This window comes from Rhinatrema bivittatum, chromosome 12 (genome assembly GCF_901001135.1).
Source record: "Rhinatrema bivittatum chromosome 12, aRhiBiv1.1, whole genome shotgun sequence".
Taxonomy (NCBI): domain Eukaryota; kingdom Metazoa; phylum Chordata; class Amphibia; order Gymnophiona; family Rhinatrematidae; genus Rhinatrema; species Rhinatrema bivittatum.
In genome coordinates, this window is record NC_042626.1 from 22,250,167 (window position 1) to 22,275,649 (window position 25,483).

The 25,483-nt window shown below is 47.6% G+C and overlaps 2 protein-coding genes across 6 annotated transcripts in view; both read right to left on the bottom strand.

Annotated features, from left to right (window-relative positions):
* Nucleotides 1–6: 6 nt before the first annotated feature.
* Nucleotides 7–7,290, bottom strand: TTC36 (tetratricopeptide repeat domain 36). The gene is made up of 3 exons (XM_029573749.1): nt 7,114–7,290; nt 4,282–4,470; nt 7–498 (listed from the first exon to the last, which is right to left on the bottom strand). The coding sequence occupies exons 1-3, from the start codon at nt 7,220–7,222 to the stop codon at nt 242–244; spliced, it is 555 nt and encodes a 184-aa protein (XP_029429609.1). The 5' UTR covers nt 7,223–7,290; the 3' UTR covers nt 7–241.
* Nucleotides 7,291–18,117: 10,827 nt separating this feature from the next.
* The window catches only part of KMT2A (lysine methyltransferase 2A), a 152,591-nt gene continuing 145,225 nt past the window's right edge, over nt 18,118–25,483 (bottom strand). For all 5 annotated transcript variants that reach the window (XM_029574143.1, XM_029574140.1, XM_029574142.1 and 2 more), the window contains 3 exons: nt 24,774–24,857; nt 24,422–24,551; nt 18,118–22,966 (listed from right to left, as the gene is read on the bottom strand). In XM_029574143.1, the coding sequence (XP_029430003.1) occupies nt 22,691–22,966; nt 24,422–24,551; nt 24,774–24,857 (490 nt within the window). In that variant the 3' untranslated portion in view covers nt 18,118–22,690. The remainder of the gene's footprint in view (nt 22,967–24,421; nt 24,552–24,773; nt 24,858–25,483) is intronic.

Consider the following 25,483-nt stretch of genomic DNA (forward strand, 5'->3'; position numbering starts at 1 on the left):
CTTGAATATAATTAAGAAAGATACATTTATTTTGTAGCTGGGTTATTTCTCCGTACTAGAAAAGAGTAAGATACTTCACAGTGCTGAGTGACAAGATCTGAGACCTGCTATACAAGATAACAAGAATACAAGTTAGTTAATGGACTCAAGGATACCAGAATGCTTTGAATTATTTACAGATCTGAGGAATGAGAGCCATCCAGACAACACCGGATGTTCTCCCAAGATGCACCTTTCACATCTACATGTCAGGGTTCCTTAGCTTCATGACCATGCCTGCTAGCATTCGGTTACACAGTGCTGCATATGGGTTCATCAGCACCAACTGGCATTTGGCAAAACCACTTCCCAGCTGAGCCCCCATTGCAAAATCTTCTCTGGCAGCCTCTTCCTGCCCCTGCAGACGGTGGATGAGCCCCCTCTGGACAAATGCCTGACATGCTGTGCAGCCTGTCTTCCCACTCAGATCAAGGGCTCTATTTAGATCCTGCAGAGCACCTGCGAAATAGACAAGAGGAGATGGCACGTGATTGCATACAAGGGTCGGATCAAATCCCAGCTTTCAGCATCATTTAAGGTCACTAATCACCCTTCTCCTGCAATAAAGGACTCCACCTCTAACAGACGTTTGAGAAGGGGATTCATTTAGGGCTGGCAGAGTGAGGTGGTAGTTTAAAGCACAGAGAGCTATGACCTTGGAGACCCTCTACTGAAATCCCCTGACCTTCAACAAACATAGAAACATGACAGCAGTAAAAGACCATATAGCTCATCTAGCTTGCCCATCTGCCTAATTTATCTAGCTGGTACAATTCCCATCACTCCCTCAGAGATCCCCTGCATTTATCCCATGTTATCTTGAATCCACTACCTCCGGAAGTCTATTCCAAGCATACAGTACAGCCAGGTGGAAATAGCAAGTTGGCAGTACAGGAGAAGGGCATAGATAAGAGTGATGAGATAAGATAGTGATGAGCTGCTGAGTAAAGGTTCTTGTGAGTGGGTAAAGGAGCTTGAACTGTATGCATGAACAGATAAGGAGCCAATATAGTGACTAGAGATGGAAAAATTGGTTCTTACCTGCTAATTTTCTCTCTTTGAGTCCTATCAGTTTTTCTCCCCTACCGGCAGATATAGATGAAGAAGAAAAGCTTTACTATACTCAAAGGTTCTTAAGATACTCCTCTCCTCTCGATCCCCTTAGCATGCCAACCATATAATGCAGCTATCCATTTCTCCCACCTTCCGATCCTCCCATACCCCACCCCACCCCCTTTCTTACCCCCCGTCCTCCCACCTTATCTCTCATATTGCTTTGCTCTAGTCCTGTTTTTTTTCTAGAAACCCATTTCCCAGTTCTTGTTGCCGTTAAAGTTTAGTTAATCACGATGTGACCTTGTTCAAGTGTTTAAGACTTGTTCTAGTATGTTCTTCTAACAGTTCGATGTAATCTCTGCCAATTTATGTTCCATGTCCTGTTCGATGTAATAATTTGTTTTACTGTAAACCGGGGTGAAGGCTAATTGCTAAACCTCGGAATATAAAAGCTCTGAAATAAATAAAAATAAAATAAAAAAATAAGATACTGGTCTACCTGCAGTCTCTCAGTATTCTCAAAGCCAAAAAAACCTTCTGGTGAATTAAGCTTAATACCCATCCACTGAGAGGATTCAAGAGCCTCAAACCAAACCAAGCACATTGCATAACCAACAATACAGCAAATAGAGCAGTCTTCAGTCAAAGGGCAGGACTCAAGGAAAAAAAAAAATTAGCGGGTGAGAACCAATTTTTCCTTCCTTATCCAGCAGAACAGTCCAGACATGGGATGCAACCATGTCATCCTAAACTGGGAGGGAATCTGAAAGACCAGCTTGGAAGATGCCCACCCCAAAGGCCACAGCATCTGAAGTGCGCAAGTCCTGTAACTTAGAAATACGCCTTGCTGAGCAGAGACACACCAAAAACACTGCTTTCAAGGTGAGATCCTTCAAAGACGACCTCCTTAAATACCCAAAGAGTACAGAGTACACAGGTCCTTCCAAAACCAGGATTCCATGGCAGAACCATTTGGAGAACGCAGATTCTTCACTCCTCGAAAACCTCACTACCTCCAACTGCAAAGATAGAGAGGTCCTCTGTACCTTATTTCTGTAACAAGATAAGGCCACCACTTGAACCTTGAAAGAATTTCCTTTCTGCAATCCTACTTGCAACAAGACCAGAATCATGGGAATAGAGGCATGAAAGGGAGAGTATCCTGACTCCTGATTCAGACTTCAAATACTGGAGCAGACCAAGGGTCCATCAAGCCCAGCATCCTGTTTCTAACAGTGGACCTTCCAGCCCCAAATATAAGCTAAGGAAGTCGAAGATCTCCTGGCTTATAACAAGGTGACCTCCGAAGAATAAGCTATGACTCTTAACTGGTTCCTCTTAAGAAACAAAAGCAATTGCTTGTTCCAAGCAAATGGGACTCTGATGTAAGAACCTGGGAATAAGGCCAAGCCTAAAAGGACTTTCCATTTTGAGAGCGATCAGATCTGTGAACCACAGGCGTCTGGGCCACCACTAGGCTACCAGAATCACTTGGCCCTGAAGCTTCTCTATCCACCGAAGCACCCTTCCAATCAGACCATGGAAGAGAGATGTAGAGAACATCTCAAGGGCATGGTTGTGACATATCTATACTTGATCTTAGCCAAAAGGCCGAGAAGTGATGCGAGAGATATCTATAATTTCCGACCCTGTCTCTCTTATACACTTGCAGAAGAGAGACAGGGTCGGAAATTATAGATATCTCTCGCATCGCTTCTCGGCCTTTTGGCTCAGCAAACCCTGTGCTCTACACTCCAAGTTTGTACTTAGGTGGAAAATTGGAAGGAAATGCTGGGTGGGTAAAGTGACTTTATTGAAAGGCATGGCTGGGAGGGAGCTAGAGAATTCTCAGCTTCACCACTCCTTCCCTCCCCCCCCATGACTGTGTAAGCATGAATGTTAAGAAAAGCCCCCAAAAACAGAAAGTGGTATTTGCCTCAAAAAGTATACATTACTGGTGTTTTGTTCTTGCTCTCTTGGGGATGAAGGAATAGGGGTGAGTGCTGTCTGTGTATGTGCGCACGCATGGGGGCATTCAGTGGGGACGGTGTGGCTCAGAGAGTGTGTGAAAGTGGGGGAGGAGAGTGGGGTGTATGTAAGTATGTGGTGGTGTAGGTGGTACACGTTGTTGGGTTGCCGTGTGGTATGAGTGGGTGTGTGTATGTGGTGGTGTAGGTGGTAGGTGTTGGGTTGCCGTGTGGTATGAGTGGGGTGTGTGTACGTGGTGGTGTAGGTGGTACACGTTGTTGGGTTGCCGTGTGGTATGAGTGGGGTGTGTGCACGTGGTGGTGTGTGTTGGGTTGCCGTGTGGTATGGGTGGGGTGTGTGTATGTGGTGATGTAGGTGGTAGGTGTTGGGTTGCCGTGTGGTATGAGTGGGGTGTGTGTATGTGGTGGTGTAGGTGGTGTAGATGTTGGGTTGCCGTGTGTTATGAGTGGGGTGTGTGTGTGTGTATGTGGTGGTGTAGGTGGTGTAGATGTTGGGTTGCTGTGTGATATGAGTGGGGTGTGTGTGTATGTGGTGGTGTAGGTGTTGGGTTGCTGTTTGATATGAGTGGGGTATATGCATGTGGTGGTGTAGGTGGTAGGTGTTGTTGGGTTGCTGTGTGGTAAGAGGGGTATGGAAGCAGGGGTTTGGGTAGGTGATGTGTGTCAGGAAGGGAGTAAGCAGCAGTCAGACACGAGTTGGGTGGGGGAGAACACTCCCCCCCCCCTGTGTATGTGCGTGTGTAGAGTTGGGTGTATGGAGGGCAAGGATACATGTGCAGAGGCAAGGGGGAAGCCCCTAATATGTTTATGATAAGGAAATAAAATGTGAAAACCAATCTTACAATTAAGTGCCCCCGTGTAAACCTCAGCATCGCCAGCTTTGGGTAAATAGGCATCACCTGACTTAGAAACAGTTTTATACCAAAAATGACTTTGAGAGCATGATTTGTGTTGATGAGCCAGGTGAGTTTGGGAAACTGACACGCATGGGGGTAACCTGCACAGGCAGAGTGGATGGAGCATTTGGTCCTTTTCTGCCGTCATTTTTATGTCAGCTGGCAGGCATCTATAAGAGAGAAATGTTGGTATTTCTGGCTGTAGCAATTATCACTAATGTAAGTGTGCGCCAACCAGCAGCGTTCCCTTTCTGAACAGTGAAGAGAGACATGGCACTTGCACCCTTCTGCCCTTCGTTTACCTGCAGTATCTCCTTGCAGGCGCAGTGCCTGGGCTCGGTTATTGTATCCGGATGCTCTCTCTGGCAGGGTCTGGATGGCCTGGCTGAATTTCTCAATGGCTGCCGTGGTATCTCCAGACTCCGCTGCAAGCACACCCTGCCTCTCCAGCTCTTTGGCACCAGCCAGCAGCTCAGAATCAAAATCTTGTTCTGTTCCAAGGGTCAAATTATACAAGATCACTAAAAACTAAATGGTCAATAGTCAAAAGCCATTTAGACGGATAACTTAAGGGCAAGGTTTTGTAAATTCAGCTCCTTATCCGGCTAGATTTTAGCTGGATAAGTCAATGCACTGATATCTAGCCGGATACAAGAGGCGTTCCAGGAAGTTAAGTTACCCAACTAACTTAGCCGATTTTAAGCTATAGCCAGCTAACGGGCCGATACAGTAAAAACGCAGGAGAGTGGGCGAATGCCTGCGCTCCCAGCGCACACACAGGCCACTCTCCTGTGCGCGCAATTCAGTATTTAAATTTATTTTAATTAGGGCCGGTGGTAAAAAAAAAAAAAGGCACTAGGGACACTAGCATGTTCCTAGCGCCTCTTTTTTGACAGGAGCGGCGGCTGTCAGCAGGTTTGACAGCTGACGCACAATTTTGCCTGCATCAGTTCTCAAACCCGCTGACAGACACAGGTTCAGAAACCGGACGCCAGCAAAATTGAGCGTCCGGTTTTCAGCCTGTGAGCCCATTTTAAATTTTTTTTTTTTTAAATTTTTTACTTTTTAATTTTATTTTATTTTTTAACTTTTAGGGCCTCCGACTTAATATCGCCTGCTTTTCTGTGCACTTCCCTGGTGCTGGCAGAAATTAGCGCCTACTTCTGGGTAGGCGCTAATTTCTGAAAGTAAAATGTGCGGTTTGGCTGCACATTTTACTTTCTGTATCGCGCGGGAATAACTAATAGGGCCATCAACATGCATTTGCATGTTGCGGGCGCTATTAGGTTTGGGGGGGGGAGGTTTGGATGCGCTATTATCCCTTACTGAATAAGGGGTAAAGCTAGCGCGTCCAAAACGCGCGTCCAAATGCCGGCTAACCGTGCGCTCCGTCGGAACATTTTCAAAAGATATCTGGTTAAGTGGTGATCCTATTGAAAACAAAAAAACAAAACCGCAGGCCTACAAGGCCCTAACCAGCCCCTCTCCTCCCTCCTAACCAGGGGCGGATTGCTCTATCTGGGGGATTGGGCATCCCCCGGTGGGCCGGTTGTGCTAGTCACGTGGTCTGCCGAGAGCGGCTGTGACAGAGCCGCGCTCGGCAGACCACGTGGTATCTCCCGGCCCGGTCGTCATCTGGAATCCTCCCCTGCTCCCACTTCCTCCCTAAAGCACCCTGAATCAGATTTTAATAAAAACATAGGGGCTGGGTGTCTATGCCGATCTATCCCCCACTCCCAGAGCCTATCTTTCTTATCATCTACAGGGCCCCCCCCTTCCTTCCCTCTCCCCCCGCCCCCCTCCGGTTCCTCAAACTCCTGTTTATCTTCAGCCTAAATCACGATGGCTTCCTACTGTGACCCAGGCCTGGCACTTCAGGCATCACTGAGCAGCTGCAATGGCGGTGCAGTCTTCCACCGTAGCATTCATAGGAACTTTAATCAGGGAAATTCAGTGGGAATATCCAGGACAAGTTATCCAGATAACTTTTAGCTGGGCAGCTCTCTGAGGAGAAACAAACTTCCGAGCTGGAGTGAGGGTAGTAAGTTAAACTGAAGTCCAAGGGCTGCTAAGTAATGCAAACAGGACAGGGAAGCGAGCACCCAGCACTGCCCCGTCTAGCGCTGCTCTCTAATCGCTGAGTGGAGGTGATTTTTCAAACTCAGAAGAACATGTAAATTGAAAGGTCAAAAAGTCTTAGGTCTGTCCGTCTTCTTTCTTTCTACGTTTCAGATAAGGAACTGAAGAAAGCAATGTTTTCTCTCTCACAAATATAGGGTCTCCTTTCCAAAGAAAAATTGTCCTTGCCCAGTGCCTGCTCTGGGATAACTAATGCCCTCCGTGAAAAATTGAAATTGCCCCCCCCCCCCCCACATCCCCCCCAAGAAAAAAATACCAGCTTTGATCTTAGAAACGTGATGGCAGAAAAAGACCATACGGCTTTTGTCTGCCCATCTCGACTTCCCATCCTTGCCCCTTCCCATTCCTGCCCCACAGAAGAGCTACATCGGGGGCCTGGCCCTTCTCAACACTAATTCCTGCCGTGGCGAGGAGAGTCGCTCGCAGCAGGAGTGAGCATGCGGAGGGGCCGGCCCCTCAGCATAGTGCTGCTGCTGCTGTGGACCGTGGAAACCAGCAACACTGAGCACAGAGCCTCAGGGAAGGAAGCAACTCGTCTTTGCCCTGCAGGCAGGGTGTGTTTGGCAAGAGGCAGTAACCCACAGGCCCCATCAGAAGAGGGACCATGGCTCTTCGCTGGCCCAGCAGCTGCATCAAGAGGGGACGCTGGCACACCCTAGTGCTTGGCACCGTATGTCCACAGACGTCTCATGCCCCTGCACCAGGAGCCAGAGCCACTGCCCACTACAAGGAAGTTCCCAGGAAGGAACCAGGTGATAAGAGTAGGCTGCAGGAGATGAGGATAACCAAGCAAGATTTAGAGTGGGGACATCCATAAAAACAGCTCTTGTAGGAGTTCCTGGTCTCCCAAAGCCTCCCATGGCAGAACTAGATAGCATTAGTAAATGAACAAAACGTCCAGAGAAGGGGGATGGGGGCAAACAAAGACTTTGACCAATATAGATGCAGCATTGAAAGGTGCATTTCCCAGTTCTTGCACAAAATACGTCACTTACCCTCATCCTTGACATGCTCTTCCTCTCCGTTCAGCCCAGGAATGTCTCCAAAGGGGGTGCTGGGGTTGAAGATAGTTTGCAGCACTGCCAGGTCATTAGGTGTTGCCATCTCTCTTACTTCTAAATAACTCCCCACATCTGGAGAAATGTGGCAGATGCTCCTGCAGTGGCAGGCTGGGGTCATGAGGGCGGCTCCTACAGCAGCCAATAGGAGAGGGGGTGGGGTCAGGAGCACTGGGGCTTAGGGGGCCTGCAGCGCTGCTTCCCATTAACTAGAGAAAGTGAGACTGTGGCTGAGCGGCAGACTTTTAGCATGAGCAAGTCTGGCAGAGTACTTGCTTCCAGATGCAAGGAAACTTTGCAAAACAGACAGCCGGGGGGGAAAGGATGAAAAATATATATTTTTTTAAATACTAGAAAAATGATCAAAGGTAGGTCAATTGCGCTTTAATCCAAAAAAATGCAAAATCATGAATTTAGGATGCAGAAATCCAAGGGCCAATACCTGTTTGGTAGCTGCTAGTTCTTTATTTCCAAACAGGAGAGAGACTTGGGGGGTCATCATCTCTGATTATCTCAAGGTAGGCAGTCAGAGTGACATAGCAGTTGAGAAAACTAATAGTAAACTTACATAAGAAAATGCCATACTGAGTCAGACCAAGGGTCCATCAAGCCCAGCGTCCTGTTTCCAACAGTGGCCAATCCAGGCCATAAGAACCTGGCAAGTACCCAAAAAAAGAAAATTATTACTTACCTGCTAATTTTCGTTCCTGTAGTACCATGGATCAGTCCAGACAGTGGGTTATGTCCCCAATCCAGCAGATGGAGTCAGCACAAGCTTTGAGGGGCGTATCCATATATACTACTACCCCCTCTGCAGGAGTTCAGTATCTTCTGACTCCAGCAGATGCGAGTAGGGGAATCAGGCTTCCCCTCCTTTTCCTTTTTCTTCACTTTCTTGCTTGATTATGGCTTGTTGTTGTCTTTTTCTGTGGATCAAGTTTGTATCAAGTTTGTATTACGTTAAAAAAAAAAAAAAAAAAGGCAGAGTTCTTTCAACTTCTGGGGAGTGGCTTATCTTCCTTGTCTCTTCTCTGTGGCCTTGCTGTTTATTTCTCGTTGCAGCCAGGGGTAAGTTTGTTTTTCCTTTGTAGTTTTTTCCTTCACAGCTCAGCCCCCGGTGCCTGTGAAAGCCGGTGGAGCCGGCCTCTTCGCTCTTTACTCCCTCATCCGCGGCCATTTTACAGCTCCTCATGGGCTGCTGAGCCATTTAGGGAAAGATGTCTGGGGCGGGTCGTGTGGCCGGGAAGGCCCCCCCGCGGCACCCTCCTCTATTTTCGGACAGCGGGCAGTGCGGGCCGACCGGGCCCCCCTGCAGCGGCGCTTTTGTGCGCGTGGCCCCCCCCCCCGTGGCTTTTTCTTTTCTCCTACAGCGATCCCGATGCTGCGGCCGTCCCGCTGTGCGGCCTGCGGAGACCCGGGGTCCCGGATTTCCCGGGAGGGCATCTGTGCACGATGCCTTCCCGGGGGGGAAGGTACCTCACAGTCCCTGACTGATTTCTCTTTTTTGCCCGGGTGGCGCGGGCCGGCCACTCCGTCATTTTTGGCGGGAACGGCGGCCATTTTACATTCTGAGCGCCCTGAGGCGCAGGCCACGAGGGGGAACGGATCCCTGGAGGCCACGAGGGAGAACGGATCCCTGGAGGACTCTACCAGCGGGGGTGTTCCCCCGATTTTGGTGCAGGAACCAAGCACCCAGAGCCAGGGAGCAGGAACCACGCCGCCCCCGAAGCGCACCCGAGCAGGCCGGGGTTCTCTCCGGAGTTTATCCTGCTCATGCATACCGCTTATCTGCAGGGGCTGGAAGCACCTGTGGGACCCCCCTCCTAAGATCCCTCGGATGTCGCCCTCGACGCCGGCCCCCCCCTGACCCTCCGGGAGTGGGGGCCTCCCGCCTTCCTACCCGGGTCCGATCCACGCCCGCAGCAGTGGGGGCGGTGCCAGACCCAGCGGGACATGGACTTGACCTCCCGGACGGGGGAAAAGGGGACGGCACGCAGGAGGGAGATGATCCGCGTACCCTACGCCTCTTCCAGAGGGAAGAGCTGGACGACCTCATCCCGCAGATCAAGAATTAGATTTGGACCCGCCACCAGACCCGCCTGCCCCAGTAGCTCCCGCTGTCGTCACTTCTTCAAGGAAAGGAGATCCTGTCCTGGCGGCACTCCGGCCGAGGGCTCGGGCTTTTCCCATTCATGACTCATTTTTACAACTTCTCACAGGGAATGGGACACCCCGGAGGCCTCCCTGAAGAGCAGCTGGGCTATGGAAAAGCTGTACCCGCTCCCCGAAGATTTCTGGACCTCATCAAGGTCCCAAAGGTGGACTCCGCAGTGTCGGCGGGTCACGAAGAGGACGACTATCCCAGTGACGGGAGGTGCGGCGTTGCGGGACACACAGGATCGTAAGTTGGAAGTTTTCCTTAAGCGGGTTTTCGAGGTCTCACTCCTCACGTCTCAGAACCTGCCGTCCGATGAGGCTGCCCAGGCAGATCGGCTAGAAGCCGCAGTGGCGTATGGGGCGGACGCCTCGTACGACCTTTTTCGGGTCCTCGCAAGATCCATGGTTTCGGTAGTGGCAGCACGACGACTACTGTGGCTACGCAATTGGGCAGCTGATACGTCCTCTAAGTCGAGTCTGGGCTCTCTTCCCTTCAGGGGCAAGTTCCTCTTCGGGGAGGATTTGGACCAGATCATCAAGTCCCTGGGGGAGAACGCTGTTCATCGGCTGCCGGAGGATAGGTTTCGACCATCCAGAGCATTTTCTTCTTCTCGGACCAGAGCCAGAGCGCAACGGCGCTACAGGGGATACAGACAGGCGGGCTCCCGGTCATCCGCCCCCAGGTCTCAGCCCTGGTCGCGCTCCTTTCGCGGGCGTCGGCCCGCACGCACTACTCCCGGAACCGGGAACCCCTATACCAAGTCTTCACAATGATGCCAGTCTCGCCCACTCCCCTGTCCCCAGGATTGGGGACCGACTAACGTATTTCTACGCGGAGTGGGCACGGATCACCTCGGACCAGTGGGTCCTGGATACCATAAAACACGGCTACGCATTGGAATTTGTCCGCCCCCCGCAGGGAAGGTTCATCTTTTCCCCCTGTGGCTCGGACCTCAAGAGAGGAGCGGTGCTGCTGACTCTGGACAGACTCCGGGAGATAGGCGCTATTGCGCCCGTGCCCTTCGGAGAGGTGGGCTCGGGCCACTATTCCATCTATTTCGTCGTACCAAAGAAGGACGGTTCCTTCCGGCCTATCCTAGACCTCAAGGAAGTCAACAAATCCCTTCGAGTCGTCCGGTTCCGCATGGAAACGCTCCGGTCAGTGATTGCGGCGGTGCATCGGGGGGAGTTCCTCTCCTCCCTGGACTTAACGGAGGCCTACCTGCACATTCCCATCCGCCCGGACCACCACCGTTTCCTTCGTTTCAAAATTCTGGACCAGCATTTTCAGTTCACGGCTCTCCCGTTCGGATTGGCGACGGCGCCGCGCACCTTCACCAAGATCATGGTAGTCGTGGCGGCAGCTCTCCGGAAGGAGGGCATCCTGGTTCATCCTTATCTGGACAATTGGCTCCTCTGGGCGAAGTCATTCGATCATGGACGCTCAGCGGTGACTCGAGTAGTACGGTTTCTACATTCCCTGGGATGGGTAGTGAACTTCTCCAAGAGCTCCCTCATGCCCTCACAACGCTTGGGTTTTTTTGGGGGCGACCTTCGAAACCCTACTGGGCAAAGTTTTTCTGCTCCAGGACAAAGCTCAATCCTTGCGGGATCACACACGACGGTTCTCTGCGTTACCAGAGCCCACCTCCTGGGACTACCTGCAACTCCTGGGAGTGATGGGGTCCACCATCGACCTTGTACCTTGGGCTTTCGCGCACATCAGGACCTTACAGTGGGCACTCCTCTCCCATTGGAAACCAGTATCGCAGGACTACCAGATGATTCTCCCGCTCCCGCAGAATGCCAGGGACAGTCTGGGCTGGTGGTTGGATCCGCCGAACCTGGCCCGTGGCGTGTCCCTCGATCTGCCAAATTGGGTGGTGGTGACCACCGATGCCAGTCTAGCAGGCTGGGGTGCAGTCTGCGATCGAAGCGCCACGCAGGGGACGTGGTCCACGGTGGAGGCGAAGTGGTCAATCAACCGTCTGGAAACCAGAGCGGTCCGGCTAGCTCTGCGACATTTCCTCCCGCTTCTTCGGAACCGGGAAGTCAGAATCCTATTGGACAACGCTACCACCGTGGCCTACATCAACCGACAAGGAGGCACGCGCAGCCCGCAGGTCGCGCTCGAGGCGGCGCTGCTGATGCAATGGGCGGAGCGTCATCTCGTCCGGCTAGCGGCCTCGCACATCGCCGGTGTGGACAACGTCCAGGCGGACTTCCTCAGTCGTCAACTGCTGGACCCCGGAGAGTGGTCTCTCTCCGACAAAGCGATGCAACTTCTCGTCCATCGGTGGGGGGCCCCCCACTTGGATCTGATGGCGTCCGCTCTCAACGCCAAGGCTCCACGCTTCTTCAGTCGCCGGAGAGAGCACGGCGCGGAGGGAGTGGATGCCCTGGTCCTCCCGTGGCCGCCACATCTTCTGCTCTATGCTTTTCCACCATGGCCCCTGGTGGGCAGGATGCTCCGCAGAATAGAAAGCCATCAGGGGACCGTGGTTTTCGTCGCCCCGGAATGGCCCAGGCGACCCTGGTTTGCGGACCTGCTACAGCTGGTGATCGACGGGCCAATCAGGCTGGGGCACCTCCCCCAGCTCCTACATCAGGGCCCGGTATTTTTCGAGCAGGCAGAACTCTTCTGTCTTGCGGCCTGGCTTTTGTGAGGCGCCGCCTCCGGCGTCGGGGCTACCCGGAGGCGGTAGTATCCATGCTATTGCGGGCACGAAAGACATCGACGTCGGCGGCCTATGTTCGAGCTGTGGTGTACCAGCCAGGCCACGAGACCTGCTAAGGCTTCTGTACCTCAGATCCTTTAGTTTCTACAGGCGGGAGTGGAAAAAGGGCTCGCCTATAATTCACTACGGGTTCAGGTGGCCGCCCTTGGCTCGCTGTTGAGCGATGGGGGCTCTCTTCTACAGTATCCTGACATTGCTCGTTTTCTCAAGGGTGTCAAGCATATGCGTCCTCCGTTACGGGACCCTTGTCCCTCCTGGAGTCTTAACCTGTGCTTCGCTCCCTGTCGGGACCACCGTTCGAGCCGCTGCGCAGCGCAACGATAAAGGATCTCACTCTCAAGACTGTATTTCTTGTGGCCATCTGTTCCGCTCGACGCATCTCGGAGCTGCAGGCTCTGTCGTGTAGAGAGCCCTATCTCCGTTTCTCCGACTCTGGAGTTTCGCTTCGCACCGTTCCCTCCTTCCTTCCGAAGGTGGTTTCTGCATTCCATGTGAACCAGACGGTGGAGTTGCCGTCCTTCTCTTCCTCAGAGCCGAAGTCTCTCCGTCTCTTGAATGTCAAGCGCACTCTGCGCCTCTATCTGGAGGCTACAAATGAGTTCCGGACCTCTGACCTTCTCTTCGTACTCTGGGCCGGTCCTAAGAAGGGGTCTCAGGCCTCGAAGACTACCATTGCCAGATGGCTGAAGGTCGGCATTGCTGCTTCCTACATTGGGTCGGGTCGGACTCCCCCACCCGGAATCATAGCGCATTCTACACGTTCTCAGGCGGCTTCCTGGGCGGAGGTTCGCTCGGTATCCTCGCAGGAAATTTGTAGGGCAGCCACCTGGAAATCGTTACACACATTCTCGAGGCACTATCGTCTGCACCTCGCCTCTTCAGTCTCTGGACACTTTGGCGAGCAGGTTCTCCGAGCAGGCCTCGCAGGACCCCACCCAATTTAGGGAAGCTTGGGTACATCCCACTGTCTGGACTGATCCAGGTACGTACAGGGAAAAGAAAATTATTACTTACCTGCTAATTTTCGTTCCTGTAGTACCATGGATCAGTCCAGACGCCCACCGCGTTTGGGTTCTTGATCCTGCTCAGCTCTGCGCTACTTCTTGCTCGCAGTGTTCTGTGTCTTCACAGTCGTTTCTTTTCGCTGTTTTTCACAGCTCCCTACAAGTTGGTAGGATGTTTGCAGTTACTTGTTGCGGTTACAATTGTTTTCATTATCTGTCTCCACAAACTTGATCCTTCGGGGGTTTCTACTCTGGCTTTGATATACTCGATACTGAACTCCTGCAGAGGGGGTAGTAGTATATATGGATACGCCCCTCAAAGCTTGTGCTGACTCCATCTGCTGGATTGGGGACATAACCCACTGTCTGGACTGATCCAGGTACGTACAGGGAACAGTCTATTCCATGTTACCATTGCTAGTAATAGCAGTGGCTATTTCCTAAGTCAACTTAATTAATAGCAGGTAATGGACTTCTCCTCCAAGAACTTATCCAATCCTTTTTTAAAAACACAGCTATACTAACTGCACTAACCAGTGGCCACATCCTCTGGCAACAAATTCCAGAGTTTAATTGTGCGTTGAGTAAAAAAGAACTTTCTCCGATTAGTTAGTGCCACACGCTAACTTCATGGAGTGCCCCCTAGTCTTTCTATTATCTGAAAGAGTAAATAGATTCACCTCTACCCGTTCTAGACCTCTCATGATTTTAAACACCTCTATCATAGGGCTGACCCTAGAGGGATATAGGGTGCAAGGCCCACCCTCAACTGAACAGTGGGAGGGGGAGTGCCTCCCTTCCCCCAGGGTTGGAGAACATCCTAGCAGGAGCAAGTGGGGAGGAGAAAGAGGCAGCAGGACAAGGTGGGCTAACAAACCCAGAAGTAGCTGCTGGAGAATCATCCACAGCTCCTGCCACATCAGCTCTGTCTCACCAGCTCTCTTAAGTTCATGTCAGTATGGGGGCCCTCTAAAGCATAGAGTTGTTCTCCCCCTCCCCAGCTAAAAACCGAAATCACCAAATGGACACCCCCCCCCCCCCTGCCCAGGATGGCCCTATGGCTGCATAAACAGAGTTATCACTACTCAGGACAGTGCTAGCTTTTTGGCTGCTCTGTTTGAACAATTACTGTGCTCCCCCCGCCGATTCATTCAGTCTCTGTCCTGGGCCCATCAAAAAAAGCCCAGCTCCCTCCAGCAATCTTATTTTTAAAATCTGACACCCTCCCTCAAATTGAACTCATGGTCAAGGGAAGGTTATAAGGTATCCCATGCAAACCTTACAGCACAAACACACACCCCCCTCTGCAGTCGCAATTATGCATGGAAAAAGAACACATTCAAAAGTACAGTCTTCTGAGGCAAAAACATCACTTACAACATGCGTATTACATTTACATGCACTGCTGTGGTGCCAGCTAGAAAACTGCAAAAAAGATACTTGGAACTCCTATGGAATTAAGACTTTTTGTAATGCATGCTGGGTGTGGGCTTGGCCCTCTGAAAACCATGAATAAACTGAATTACCATTCCAATATAGTAAACCTCCTATACCAAACAACCCTAACTGCCAGCACTCAAACAGTAATAACCTTATATCTATGAAAAGGCAACCCTGCCCATCAAGGCCTATAACACCAATACACCTTCTATTAGGAAAACTGAACAAGTTAGTCTGCTATAGATAACTACAGATAAATTATATGGTAGCAGAATACCTCACTCTGTCACACATGGAGAACACAGACAGACCCTGACCAAATACATACTAAAGAGAACAGAAACTATAAATAGAAATGTGCTGAGAAGAGCTGAACTGGAACCCACAACAAGCCAGACTCAATAAGTAGAGCAACAATAGAAAAACAGAAACATTACCATTCTTCATAAAACATTAAATAATAAAATCAAGAATCAATCATAATAGTAAAATCAGTGATAAAAAGAATAAATATTTCAAACCAGTTAAATAGAATAGCCAAAATTTCCCAAACACCAATATTCTCTGGTAGCCATGAGGCTTAGATTCACCCAGATTCCTTACCAAGTGTTCTAATTCTTCTTCAAAGAGATACTTATCTCTGAAGAGTAAATGGCACAAATGGGATTTAAACCAAATATCTGCAGCCCAGTGGTGGAGCCAAAGCAATCTTCGTTCTCCCACTAATAGTGCTAAAGATCTTGCACTCTTATAAAATTATAGAAGCTATCAGATAAGCTTGCTGCTGACTCTAATCTTGCAGACCCCTTTGTCCATGACCTGCTGAATCCAGCATAATAAAGCTGTAGCTACATAGCTTATGCAAATAGCAGCTTGTATTGTAAAAGAATTAGCAGAAAATAGATGCTTCAAAATTAATTCTATTTTCCTATCCTGAGGATATTTTAAAAGCAGCACCACCTTCCACTGGGAGAGTCAACTTTCTAGTGACAGCGGCAACCATTGCGTCCACTCTGAGTTGTTGGGACAAGTGTTCCTGCGATTCTAATGGTAGAAGATATAATTTATTGATTATTCTCAAGTGCCTATAGCCCTCCTCTGGTGTCTCCTATTTAGAAGTCGCAACTGATTAACTCTGGATGCAAAGAGAAGGTAGAAGATGCCTTTCGAATGCCCTTTAAAATTGGGTCCCACTCTGATGGATCCTCAACCTTAGCAAGCCTTAAAATTGAGGATACCCAAGCAATTAGAGTAGACATTTCTTCCTTATGGAATAATCTTAACAACTTTTCCTCTTCTCTTTCACAGCAAATCTCTTTCCACTCAAGTTGCTACCAGCAACTTCTTCCTAATTCTTTAGATAAGAGGTACAGTCAAAAGCCAGGGGGCCTGATTCTACCTCCTCAGCATCAGTCTGCCTTCTTTTCGGGGATCTGTAAAGATTTACAACAGATGTGCTTGTGTGTGGAGGTACTTCTTCCATATCTTCAAGTGTCTGCAAAGCCTGGAATACCTGGCAAAAATTTAAAAAATTCTGGTGAATAGTCTGCACCATTGGGTCCCTCTTGATCTGTGCCCTGGTGAAATATATCCTCCAGAAACAGTCTGGGAGTTCCCTGGACACCTGAAACGTTACCCATAATTGATCCAGCAGTAGTTTGCGATGGCTTCAAAATAGTCACCATGGCTCTCTCCATGGCTGTGTTTAATGGCTCAAGTGCTTCATCCATATTTTGGACAGAAATTGCAGGCCTTTTGTAGGAGGCACCCTGCTCTCCAGACTGTTTCTTCAAGGACTGTGCTATTTTTCAAGTTCTGCCCACAATGATGGAACCGTGGCAAGCTGAGCACAAACTGCCCTTGGTGAGTTACATTTACTCCCATAAGAGAAGCAGTGGCAGTTTATTTTTTTTTTGCCATAGGTCAATAAACCACCATGCTGTCCCAGATAAAGTGCCTTACCTCTAAAGTATACAAAATGTAATCTCCTCTTTAAAAGCTCTTTAAGTGCATGGCAAAATTGACAATGTCCTTCTGTCCATCAATATTGATGACGCACGCATAGCAGATGGGCTCACAGGAGTGGTTGATGAAGCATTTTGACTTCCACAGCCTTAGAGTCATTAATGCAAAACATGGAGCATCCGATCCCCTGCCAGGGAAAAGGAAGAACAGGGGACAGCACTACTAAACTTTTCCACCACCATTACTACTACTTATTTCTATAGTGCTACTAGATGTATGCAATTCATCAAGACTGAAAATTTAAATCCACTACCTGCTGTTTGACTGCTAAACTCAAATCTTTATTACTGACTCTGCCTGGGAAGACTCAGCAGAAGACACTGGCACATGGCTGCCCTCATTTTTAATAAACAATAAGAGCAGAGTGCTCTATCAGCTTCCTCACACCGGAGGAGTAGGAGGAGCTTGGCCCAACTGTAGTTAAAAATGCCAGCAATATAGAAGGTAGACAGATACCAAATTTTCCCCTGAAATATCAATTCTCTTAAGTTTAGGGTGAGTCCTGATCTCAATTGTCCATCTAAGAGATGGAGGCAGAGAACATTGGCTATACTGGTTCTATTCATGACATAAGTATGTGTGATACAAATACTGGAGCAAATACTGCACTCAATAGTATCAATGTACATAAGATAAGCACAGTAAACGTCTTATTGGTCAGTCAAAAATATTTATTGTATTATTCCAACATGGCAACTCCACATGTATATATACCAAATTTTAGATGAAAGGTCCCCCGACACGGACCCTGTGTTTCACCAGTCTGGCTGCGTCAGGAGAGACAAATTTTAATGCCACCAACCGGTGTTTCAAGCTACATTCATTCCAAGGGAGCGCTCCCAGTTGGGCCAAGTTCCTCCACCCTTGGAATGAATGTAGCTTGAAACACCGGTTGGTGGCATTAAAATTTGACTCTCCTGACACAGCCAGACTGGCGAAACACAGGGTCCATGTCGGGGGACCTTTCATCTAAAATTTGGTATATATACACATGTGGAGTTGCTATGTTGGAATAATACAATAAATATTTTTGACGGACCAATAAGTTTACTGCGCTTGTCTTATGTACATAAGTATATGTGATGTCATAAAAATAAAATATCTGCCTCCATCTGCTGGATGAGGATCCAAATCCATATATTCTAGATCGGTGGAGCAAAAGAAAGAGAAAGTATTAGTTTTAATTCTAGAAAAGGTTCCAGCTCCGTAGAACTCCACCCCCATCCCTGGCAAGTCATGAGTCACTGAGCCCTATTTAACTTCTTGCTCTCCCCTGCATGCTTTTATGTAGATCTAATACCAGAAATACAGTTAGGCTTCCTCAAAAATTTAGTTAGAAGCCTCTCCGGCCATAGACACTTCTTATTTGACCCCTGCAATGACTTTTCTGGCCTGAGGGACAACAGGTGGCTTCACTGAATAGTGTTGGACATTGCCTTGCTCAGATGACCACTTCAGAACTTCCAGGCCCAGCCAGCTAGCCACAATGAATCAAGTCTGGGTGGTGGCAGCAGGGATGGTTCCCTCCTTACTGATGCCCTATGAGAATTATCTCTGTCTATAATAAGGAAACATTATACAGCAAGAAACTGGACATGTTTATTAAGTAAACTATCACTTAAATAAAAAAGTGCATAGAAAATAAACATGTTTAAAAACTCATTTTTTCTCTTTTTACAATTATGTACATTTTTTCTTTCTTTTTTTTTTGTTTTGTTTTTTTACATTCAGTCTTTTGCAGAGCTTTCAGCATTTGACAAGTTCAATTTTTTTGTTTTTAATTTTCCTTCATTCCCCAGAGGGATTTAACACTGACACTCGATTTATCTTCTTTTATTTCCTATAAAAAAGAGAGAATTGGAAGAACAGCAGAAAAAGGAAAAGTTTCTTGCACAGAATGGCGGAGGTTCTGCAGCAAAAGCAAAGGCTTTGTACAGCTTTATGACTATTTAGAGACTGGTTTGTTTTGTATATTAAAAAAATAACCATCACAAGAATATTTCTGGTTTGATAAACATGCCAGAAAGCACAAAACACAATTCTCATAAATGCAGGTGTATCTGAACATTCATAATCAGAGAGAGAAATAAAACCCAAGAAAAAAGTACTATTACTGACCGAAAACATCAAGAGACAGAGAAATCTCTTGGCTGGGAAAATGCAGCAGCCTGAGGGAGCCTTCCCTCAAGCCAATAGCCTCTTCCCCCCACCCAACCAATGTTACAAATAATCAGCTTTTCACATTTTCTCCTGATCCTGTTTTAGGTCTCTATTGGTACCCTCAAATGTGCTGCATTTAATCACTACTATCCCATCCCTTTCAGGAAAAGCCCTGAGATTTCTCTGTCTTCTGCGAACAACTGTAACACAATCCTTATCTATATAGTGTCAAAGAATTAAAAGCCAAAGACCAGGACAGAACTGAGCTTTGTTACATGGTGCAAATACTAGATTCATTCCTATCTAGAGTATACGGTTATTTATAGTATTCTGACAACTGTTGCAAGGTTGCTTTATTTCAGAGCATGAATTGAATAGCATGATTTCTCACAGGAACACAAGAGTCTTTGTATTGCTTTGAAATGAGACGGATTAGAACAGAAGAGAAACTGGATTTCAGCCCTTTGTGATGACCCGCTTTTCTGGTAATTTTAAAACTAAAAAAAAAAAAATAGCAAAGCTAAAGAACAAACTGAAGAGAAAGTAGCTCTCACACATACACCTTTTCTGGTGTCACCGTAGTAATTTGAGATCACATGATCTTAATGTCAGTCCTTAGAAAAATACATTCATCTGGAGAAATGCTGCTGTGTGCCTCGCCACAGGCCCAACCCATGTGTCACCCCCATTACACCTCCCTTTCCAACCTGGAGCTGCACATGGCAGGGAAGTAAAGGTCAGGGTTAAGCATCCCTTTACTGGCTTAGGGTCTATAAAGGTAACACCAGCTGCTCTGGGTTCAGTGTTGCTGGTCACAGAGTGATGCAGCCTTTGCTAGCACAGCAGCAACTTCAGAGTCTCAAGGCTGGGTTTTTTGACCCATGGCACTGCGATCACATGGACTTCACATCACTGCCCTCCCTGAATGCGCTGGGTAACAGGAAGGCTCTCTTTGCCCAGCACATAATAGCTTCATGCATGGCTGAGAAATGCTGGCTCAATGCCTACAAACTGGAATTGTGACAGAGGAAGGCAGTCCTGGCCCCTGAGGTGCAGGACACCAAGGATCTACAGGCTCTTTCGTAAGTGGCTGCACCCTGCTTCGGCTCCGAGCCAGATCCTGGCACCCACTGCTGGACTGACTCCTCAGCAATGCAATCTGCATTTTGCAGGTGCAGCTTGAAAACTGTCAGTGCGTTATAGTAAAAAAATAAATATAATAAAAAATTCAGCTCTCAATTTCCTTTAAAAAGTTAAAAAAAAAATCCAAACAAAAAAAAAAAAGCCTCTTACTCCTCAGATAAAAATAAACCAGGGGTCTCACACAGTGCAATAGAGTGACGGCAATCCTGGCTAATCCCCAGATAATTCAGTATGATTCCCAGGACTGCCAGGAGGGCGCAAGTCTGCTGATGGTACTCGGCTTCTTCTGGAGAGGTGAGGCAAGGTTTGAGAGAGACTCTGCTCCTCCTACCCCTTCCATCAGGTCAGTGCAGCGAACCATAATACAATTAAGATCAGGAGACATAACCTGCTCCTGCATGCTGGTCGGACTTTAGTTCTCAACGTAACAGTATTGTGGTAATCCAGAGAAAAGAAACTAGCCACAAGAGACTGTCAGAATGAGGTGCAGGCTACCACAGGTCAGTGTTCTGTTCAGTGTGCTGAGACTTATTAAAAAGAGAGGTTTGAGGCTAGTAAAATAAGGACGACAGATTTTTGCAGCTGTATGTCTTTGCTGACCCACCACAGAGGGGGGAAAAAAAAAGAACTGGAGATTTGAGCACAGCCATAAAATAGAAACTTCTTTTCATCCTCGGAGCATGCGTATCTATTTTAGACATTTTGTCTGAAGTGTGATTGAAACACCTTTGCTTTTCTATTTTTCACCGCACTGCAGCAGCATAGATATGTAAATGGAGGCAGCTGGATTGGCTGATCCTGCCAGGCTCTTCTGACATACTAGCACTGTAACAAAAACGTCAGGCACTGCAGTACGGCTCACCAAAAATCCACCTCGTTCAAACATACATTCAAATTCCAAGCCCCTTCTATTCTTTTCCATTCTGCTAATCTTAACAGCATCTGAACTTTTGGGCGTACGGTACAGTTTAGTTGCCTGTATTGATGGCAAATAAGGCCCAACTAGGTCTGCTTAATTTGCATCCTGGTTCAATGCTAGACCTCAGTGGATTCTGGCTTTCCTGTCTGTATCCTGGAGCTACAAGAAATGGAAAAAAAAAAAAAAGAAACAGTGGCCTTGGGATAGCCGTGGGCTGGAACTGCGATTTCACACAGCCTAATGCAGATGGCAGGATGAGCTGGAAGAGGGCAGCAGTGCTGCACGGAGATACTGACCATTCAGTGTTCTGGGGATACACATACCAAAGAGAGGGAAATCAAAAGTAGAAAAAAAAAATGAGGTGGCCATAAACAGACAGTGGCCTGGTCCCATGTTGGCAGCGTCAGTTGAAGAATGGGAGAGGGCACCCTCACCGGCAGACACCCCCCCCTTGAGGTTACTGACAAACAATTACAGATGTGAACAGAGAGGGCCCTATCCATGCTTCCAGGAGACCACAACACAAACAACATATACATCTCTGAAGAAAAAAAAAATACAACACAAACAGACTTTTTCCTTATAACTGAACAGTTTCTATAACTTCCATCCTATGGGGATAAAAAAATTAAAACATTCTTTTTTTTAAATAAGAATAATACCAGGGTTTAAAAACCTCCTTGCCACATAAGTGCTTTTTCCTATTTAAGTGCTTCTCATAGAAAAATATACAAAATATTTACATTTATAAAATCTTAAATACTAAAAGTGTAAACAGATGAGCTGGAACTGAACATGTTATTACTGGGATGCTGGGAAGGTGGGAGGAGCAACTAAACTGAATCCTCCATAGCCCCAGCCCAGTGGGAGGGTCCCAGCCCTTTCCCATAACTGAGCCGGGGGCAGTAGTGTCATTCCTTCTCGGTTAGCCAGGGCAGTGTGCAGATGGCGGAGCAGAGGGAAGTGGCGGAGGCAGCACAGCATGCTGATGTCAGAGGCCGGGTTAGTGTTCTGCTCATGGGTGCTGTTTGAGGAGCCCGATAGGTCGTATTTAGAAGGAACTGAGACCCAGGAGTGGATCAGCAACACAGTCTAGAGAGACTTCCGCCTACTGTAATTCCTCAAGTTACAACTTTGCTGCATGATTGATATTTAAATAAAAAAAAAAAAAAAAAAAGAGACATGATAAAAAAAAATTGCCCTCAAAACTCCCTTCCCTCAAGAGGCTGTGCAAGAGCCAGCCTCATGCCTGAGCCACTATTGGTCTTATGCTCCCTGCCCTGCTCACACTGCTGGCTAATACAATGTGAAGCCTCATGCCCTGCAAAACAGGGAGAGAGGGGTGGAGGGTGGCAGCGTGGAAGTACCTTCTGCTCATAAAGACCTGAAGAAGCAGCCTTACTCCAACACCATAAGGAGCTGCCCGACCTAAGTCCTGGAGACATTATATATAGCACACCAACATTAAATGATGGACTCTGAAATCCAATGAAAAGAGCAGCAGGAAAGAATACTGCTGGAGACAGGGCTCCAGAGATCAGCCCCTATCAATGCTGGCATCCTTGGGCCCCTGATCTCTTCCCACAGCCATGTCAAGCCTCTGCAAGATACTCCGAGGTGACTCCCAAACAGTTCTGTGCCAACCAGCTTTCCAAACGGAGGTGATGAAGACGATGCCCCGCCTACCCCTGCAGGTTCCTTTATCACGTTACCTCCCAGAAACTAACACAATGACAGGGAATGGAGGTCCAGCACCGTGCTGCTGACAGTGAGGCGTGTGGCACATCACAAAGACAGAGACTTCTCCTGGCTCTGTCTGTTCAGGCTCCCCCGGCCCACCTCGTTCCCTGAAGTCTCCATCCAGCAACTCATGGCACTTCTCAGTCCTGCAGCTAGAGCAGCTTGGGGTGGACGCCTCTCTCGGGATTTCAGTTGAGAAAACGGCGGCACTTCTTGGCTCCACAATTGCAGGGCAGCTTGTTGCTGGCATCCTCGATGGGAAACTTGTAGTCGTAGGTCAGCTCCTCACCACGGTAGATCTTACGCATGGCAAAGATGACAATGTGCTTCTGCCCATCAATATTGATCACACGCGAGTAGCAGTTGGGTTCGCAGGAGTGGTTGATGAAGCGTGCGGCATTTCCGTGCATTGTGGCATCCACCACCTCAGAGTCATCAATGCGAAACATGTAACATCCGATCCCCTGCCAGGGAAAAGGAAGAACAGGGGTCAGCACTGCTCAAAAGGGGCAAAACGAGTACACTATTTATTTGTTTATTTTTATATGCTGACAAATTGATCTGACATATCACATCGGTATACAGAAAACAAATGGTGCAAGAAGAATCATTGTCTTCCTGTTATTTCTTACAGTATAACTTAGATTCAACTTTACCATCACTATTACTACTAGACGTATGCAGTTCATTAGGACTCAACATTTAAATCAAATGTTTCCCTGTTAAACACAAACCCTTCCTGCTGACCCTGCCTGGAAAGACTCAGCAGCCCTCAATCCAGGACTCCTACCTGATGCTGCTCTGAAAGCCTCCCGCCACCTATACTGTTCAACCAGGAGAAGATCAGACTCAAATGTCTGTCACCCTAGCAGTAGCCACTATGGTTGCCAAACATCTTTATCCAGCCCAGGCTGATGTCAGCACAGGACACTATATAGGGCAACATCAGCAAACCTATTGCTGTCTCCATTTGCTAGCAGGCACCTAGACTGGCCTGTGAGCAGCTGAGTCATGAAACATCATGAGCAGCAATCCTGAAGAAGACTTGTCTGAGGATTGTGACACCTTTTCAAACACCAACAGAATACTGTAAATGCATACACTTCTGAGACCTCACAGGTCCCTTTTTCAGAGGTGCTTTCAAGACCACCCATCTGAAGAAGGGATCTATGTGGTCTCTAAAGCTTGTCATCTATCATCTTGTTTCTGTTGATCCATTAAAAGGTATCAACCTCAAAAGATAAAAAGCAGGTTCACACCCAGATATTTTTGAGCAGGTTTCTGCATTTGGATTGCGATTACAATTTTGATCTTATTTGGAGGAAAAAAATAATCCCCCCACAGGAATTATATATTTTGATGAAGAAAAGAAAATAAGGTAACATGTATACATTTCATGACATCTAGTTTCTTTCTTTCTTTGGTACAAAGATGTGCATGGTTGTGAAGTTTGCTCTGAATTTCTGTATGATAAGTACATCATTAAAAACTACAGACAGTTTTTTTCCTATAGGAAGCAAGGCAAGAAATGAGTTAGTTGGTGAACACAGACACTAAGCAAGGCAAACTTTAAAAATGCTTTGCCTCCCTGAAATTTCAGTTGATCTAGCCTGCTCTACCCTACAGGACATAAAAAGAAAAGAAGGGACTAGGTGTCAGGGGCACATGAAAAGAGCAAGCTTGGGGTGAAACTGGATGAACCAGGGGAAGGGGAGAAGGTGGCAGGAGAGGATGATCTTCCATGGAAATTAGGCTAAAAAGTAAGAAGTTCAAAGGAACAAGCTTGAAACTGGAAACATTCACCCTCCTGGGACACAAGGGGATTCTTTGCTTTACAGCCTCTCAGAATATAGTAAAACCTTTGCAACTCATCCTGCCTCATGCTTTTGCGAGGAACTTTCAAAGATGCCTTGTCGTACCTTGCTGTCGTAGTACTTTTCCCGTTTGTCGGTAAGGGTGGAGCGGATAACGTTGCCAGAGTACTCAATCACCATCTCACCAGCATCGATGTTTCTCCGGCAAAACAGACCACGGCCGTGAATCGGGGATCTGCAGAGAGGGGGTAATGTATTTAGGGACAGACAACACAGCTGAGCCAATACTGCTATCAGTCCTTAGTTTGTTGTATGCAAACACACTGTTTCTCCCCAGCTTCTCATCATTACCATCACTTTGTGTGTGCACAAACACACACACATACACTGTCTCCCCAGCTCGTTACTGCTGCCACCATCCTCCGTGTGGGCACATTATCTCCAGCTGTTATATTACCTGTATACTCCCACTGCCTCCTTGGATGTTTTCTTTAGGTGTCTGAATCTCATGGGCATGGGAAGATCCATGCTTGTGGCTCTCCTGGAACAAGATAAAAATAATTCAAAGCATCTGCTTGACTCTGCGACTAACTGGGAGGTCAAATATTTATGTTATGTTACACTTATATACTGCCTTCCTCAAATGAAAGTTTGACTCAAGGCTATTTACATCAAATAGTCTTACATCGTAATACATTAAAAATATATCAGTATATATAGTACAGTTAGCAATCAAGAACCGTGGCTCAGACCACCCCACTCTCTCTAGCAAAAAATAAAGCCACAATATAAAGAGGGTAACAAAGATTTCATCTTCTAATGGTAATTGAATCCAAGACTGAAATCCTAATTTTTGTTCTTCCATTCTCTAGTCGAGTTCCTCTCTATTGATACTATCTTCTTCTGTTCTCCATTTAGAAATGTCTCAGTGCTCCAAATTCTTCCTTCGTTCCTGGATGGTGCCTAGCCCTGTCCTATGGACTCTCTCCTTGGGCGATTCTGACAGCTGCTCTTTGGGAAAAGTTGGTTTTCTCCTCTCTGCCTTAGTTTATTTACCCAGTGGCTAATAGTCAAACAGGCAAACAAGCAAATGCTGGTTAAAATTCTTATCTGTTTGTTTTCTTTCTCTGTGGAGTCAGGGTCCTGACTGGAAGATACCTGTCAGTA

Coding starts and splice junctions, on each gene's coding strand:
- TTC36 (XM_029573749.1), bottom strand. CDS start 7,222: ATGGCAACACCTAATGACCTGGCAGTGCTGCAAACTATCTTCAACCCC. Junction 4,471..7,113: donor AGAGCATGTCAAGGATGAGG/GTAAGTGACGTA, acceptor CCCTTGGAACAG/AACAAGATTTTGATTCTGAG. Junction 499..4,281: donor CCTGCAAGGAGATACTGCAG/GTAAACGAAGGG, acceptor TCTATTTCGCAG/GTGCTCTGCAGGATCTAAAT.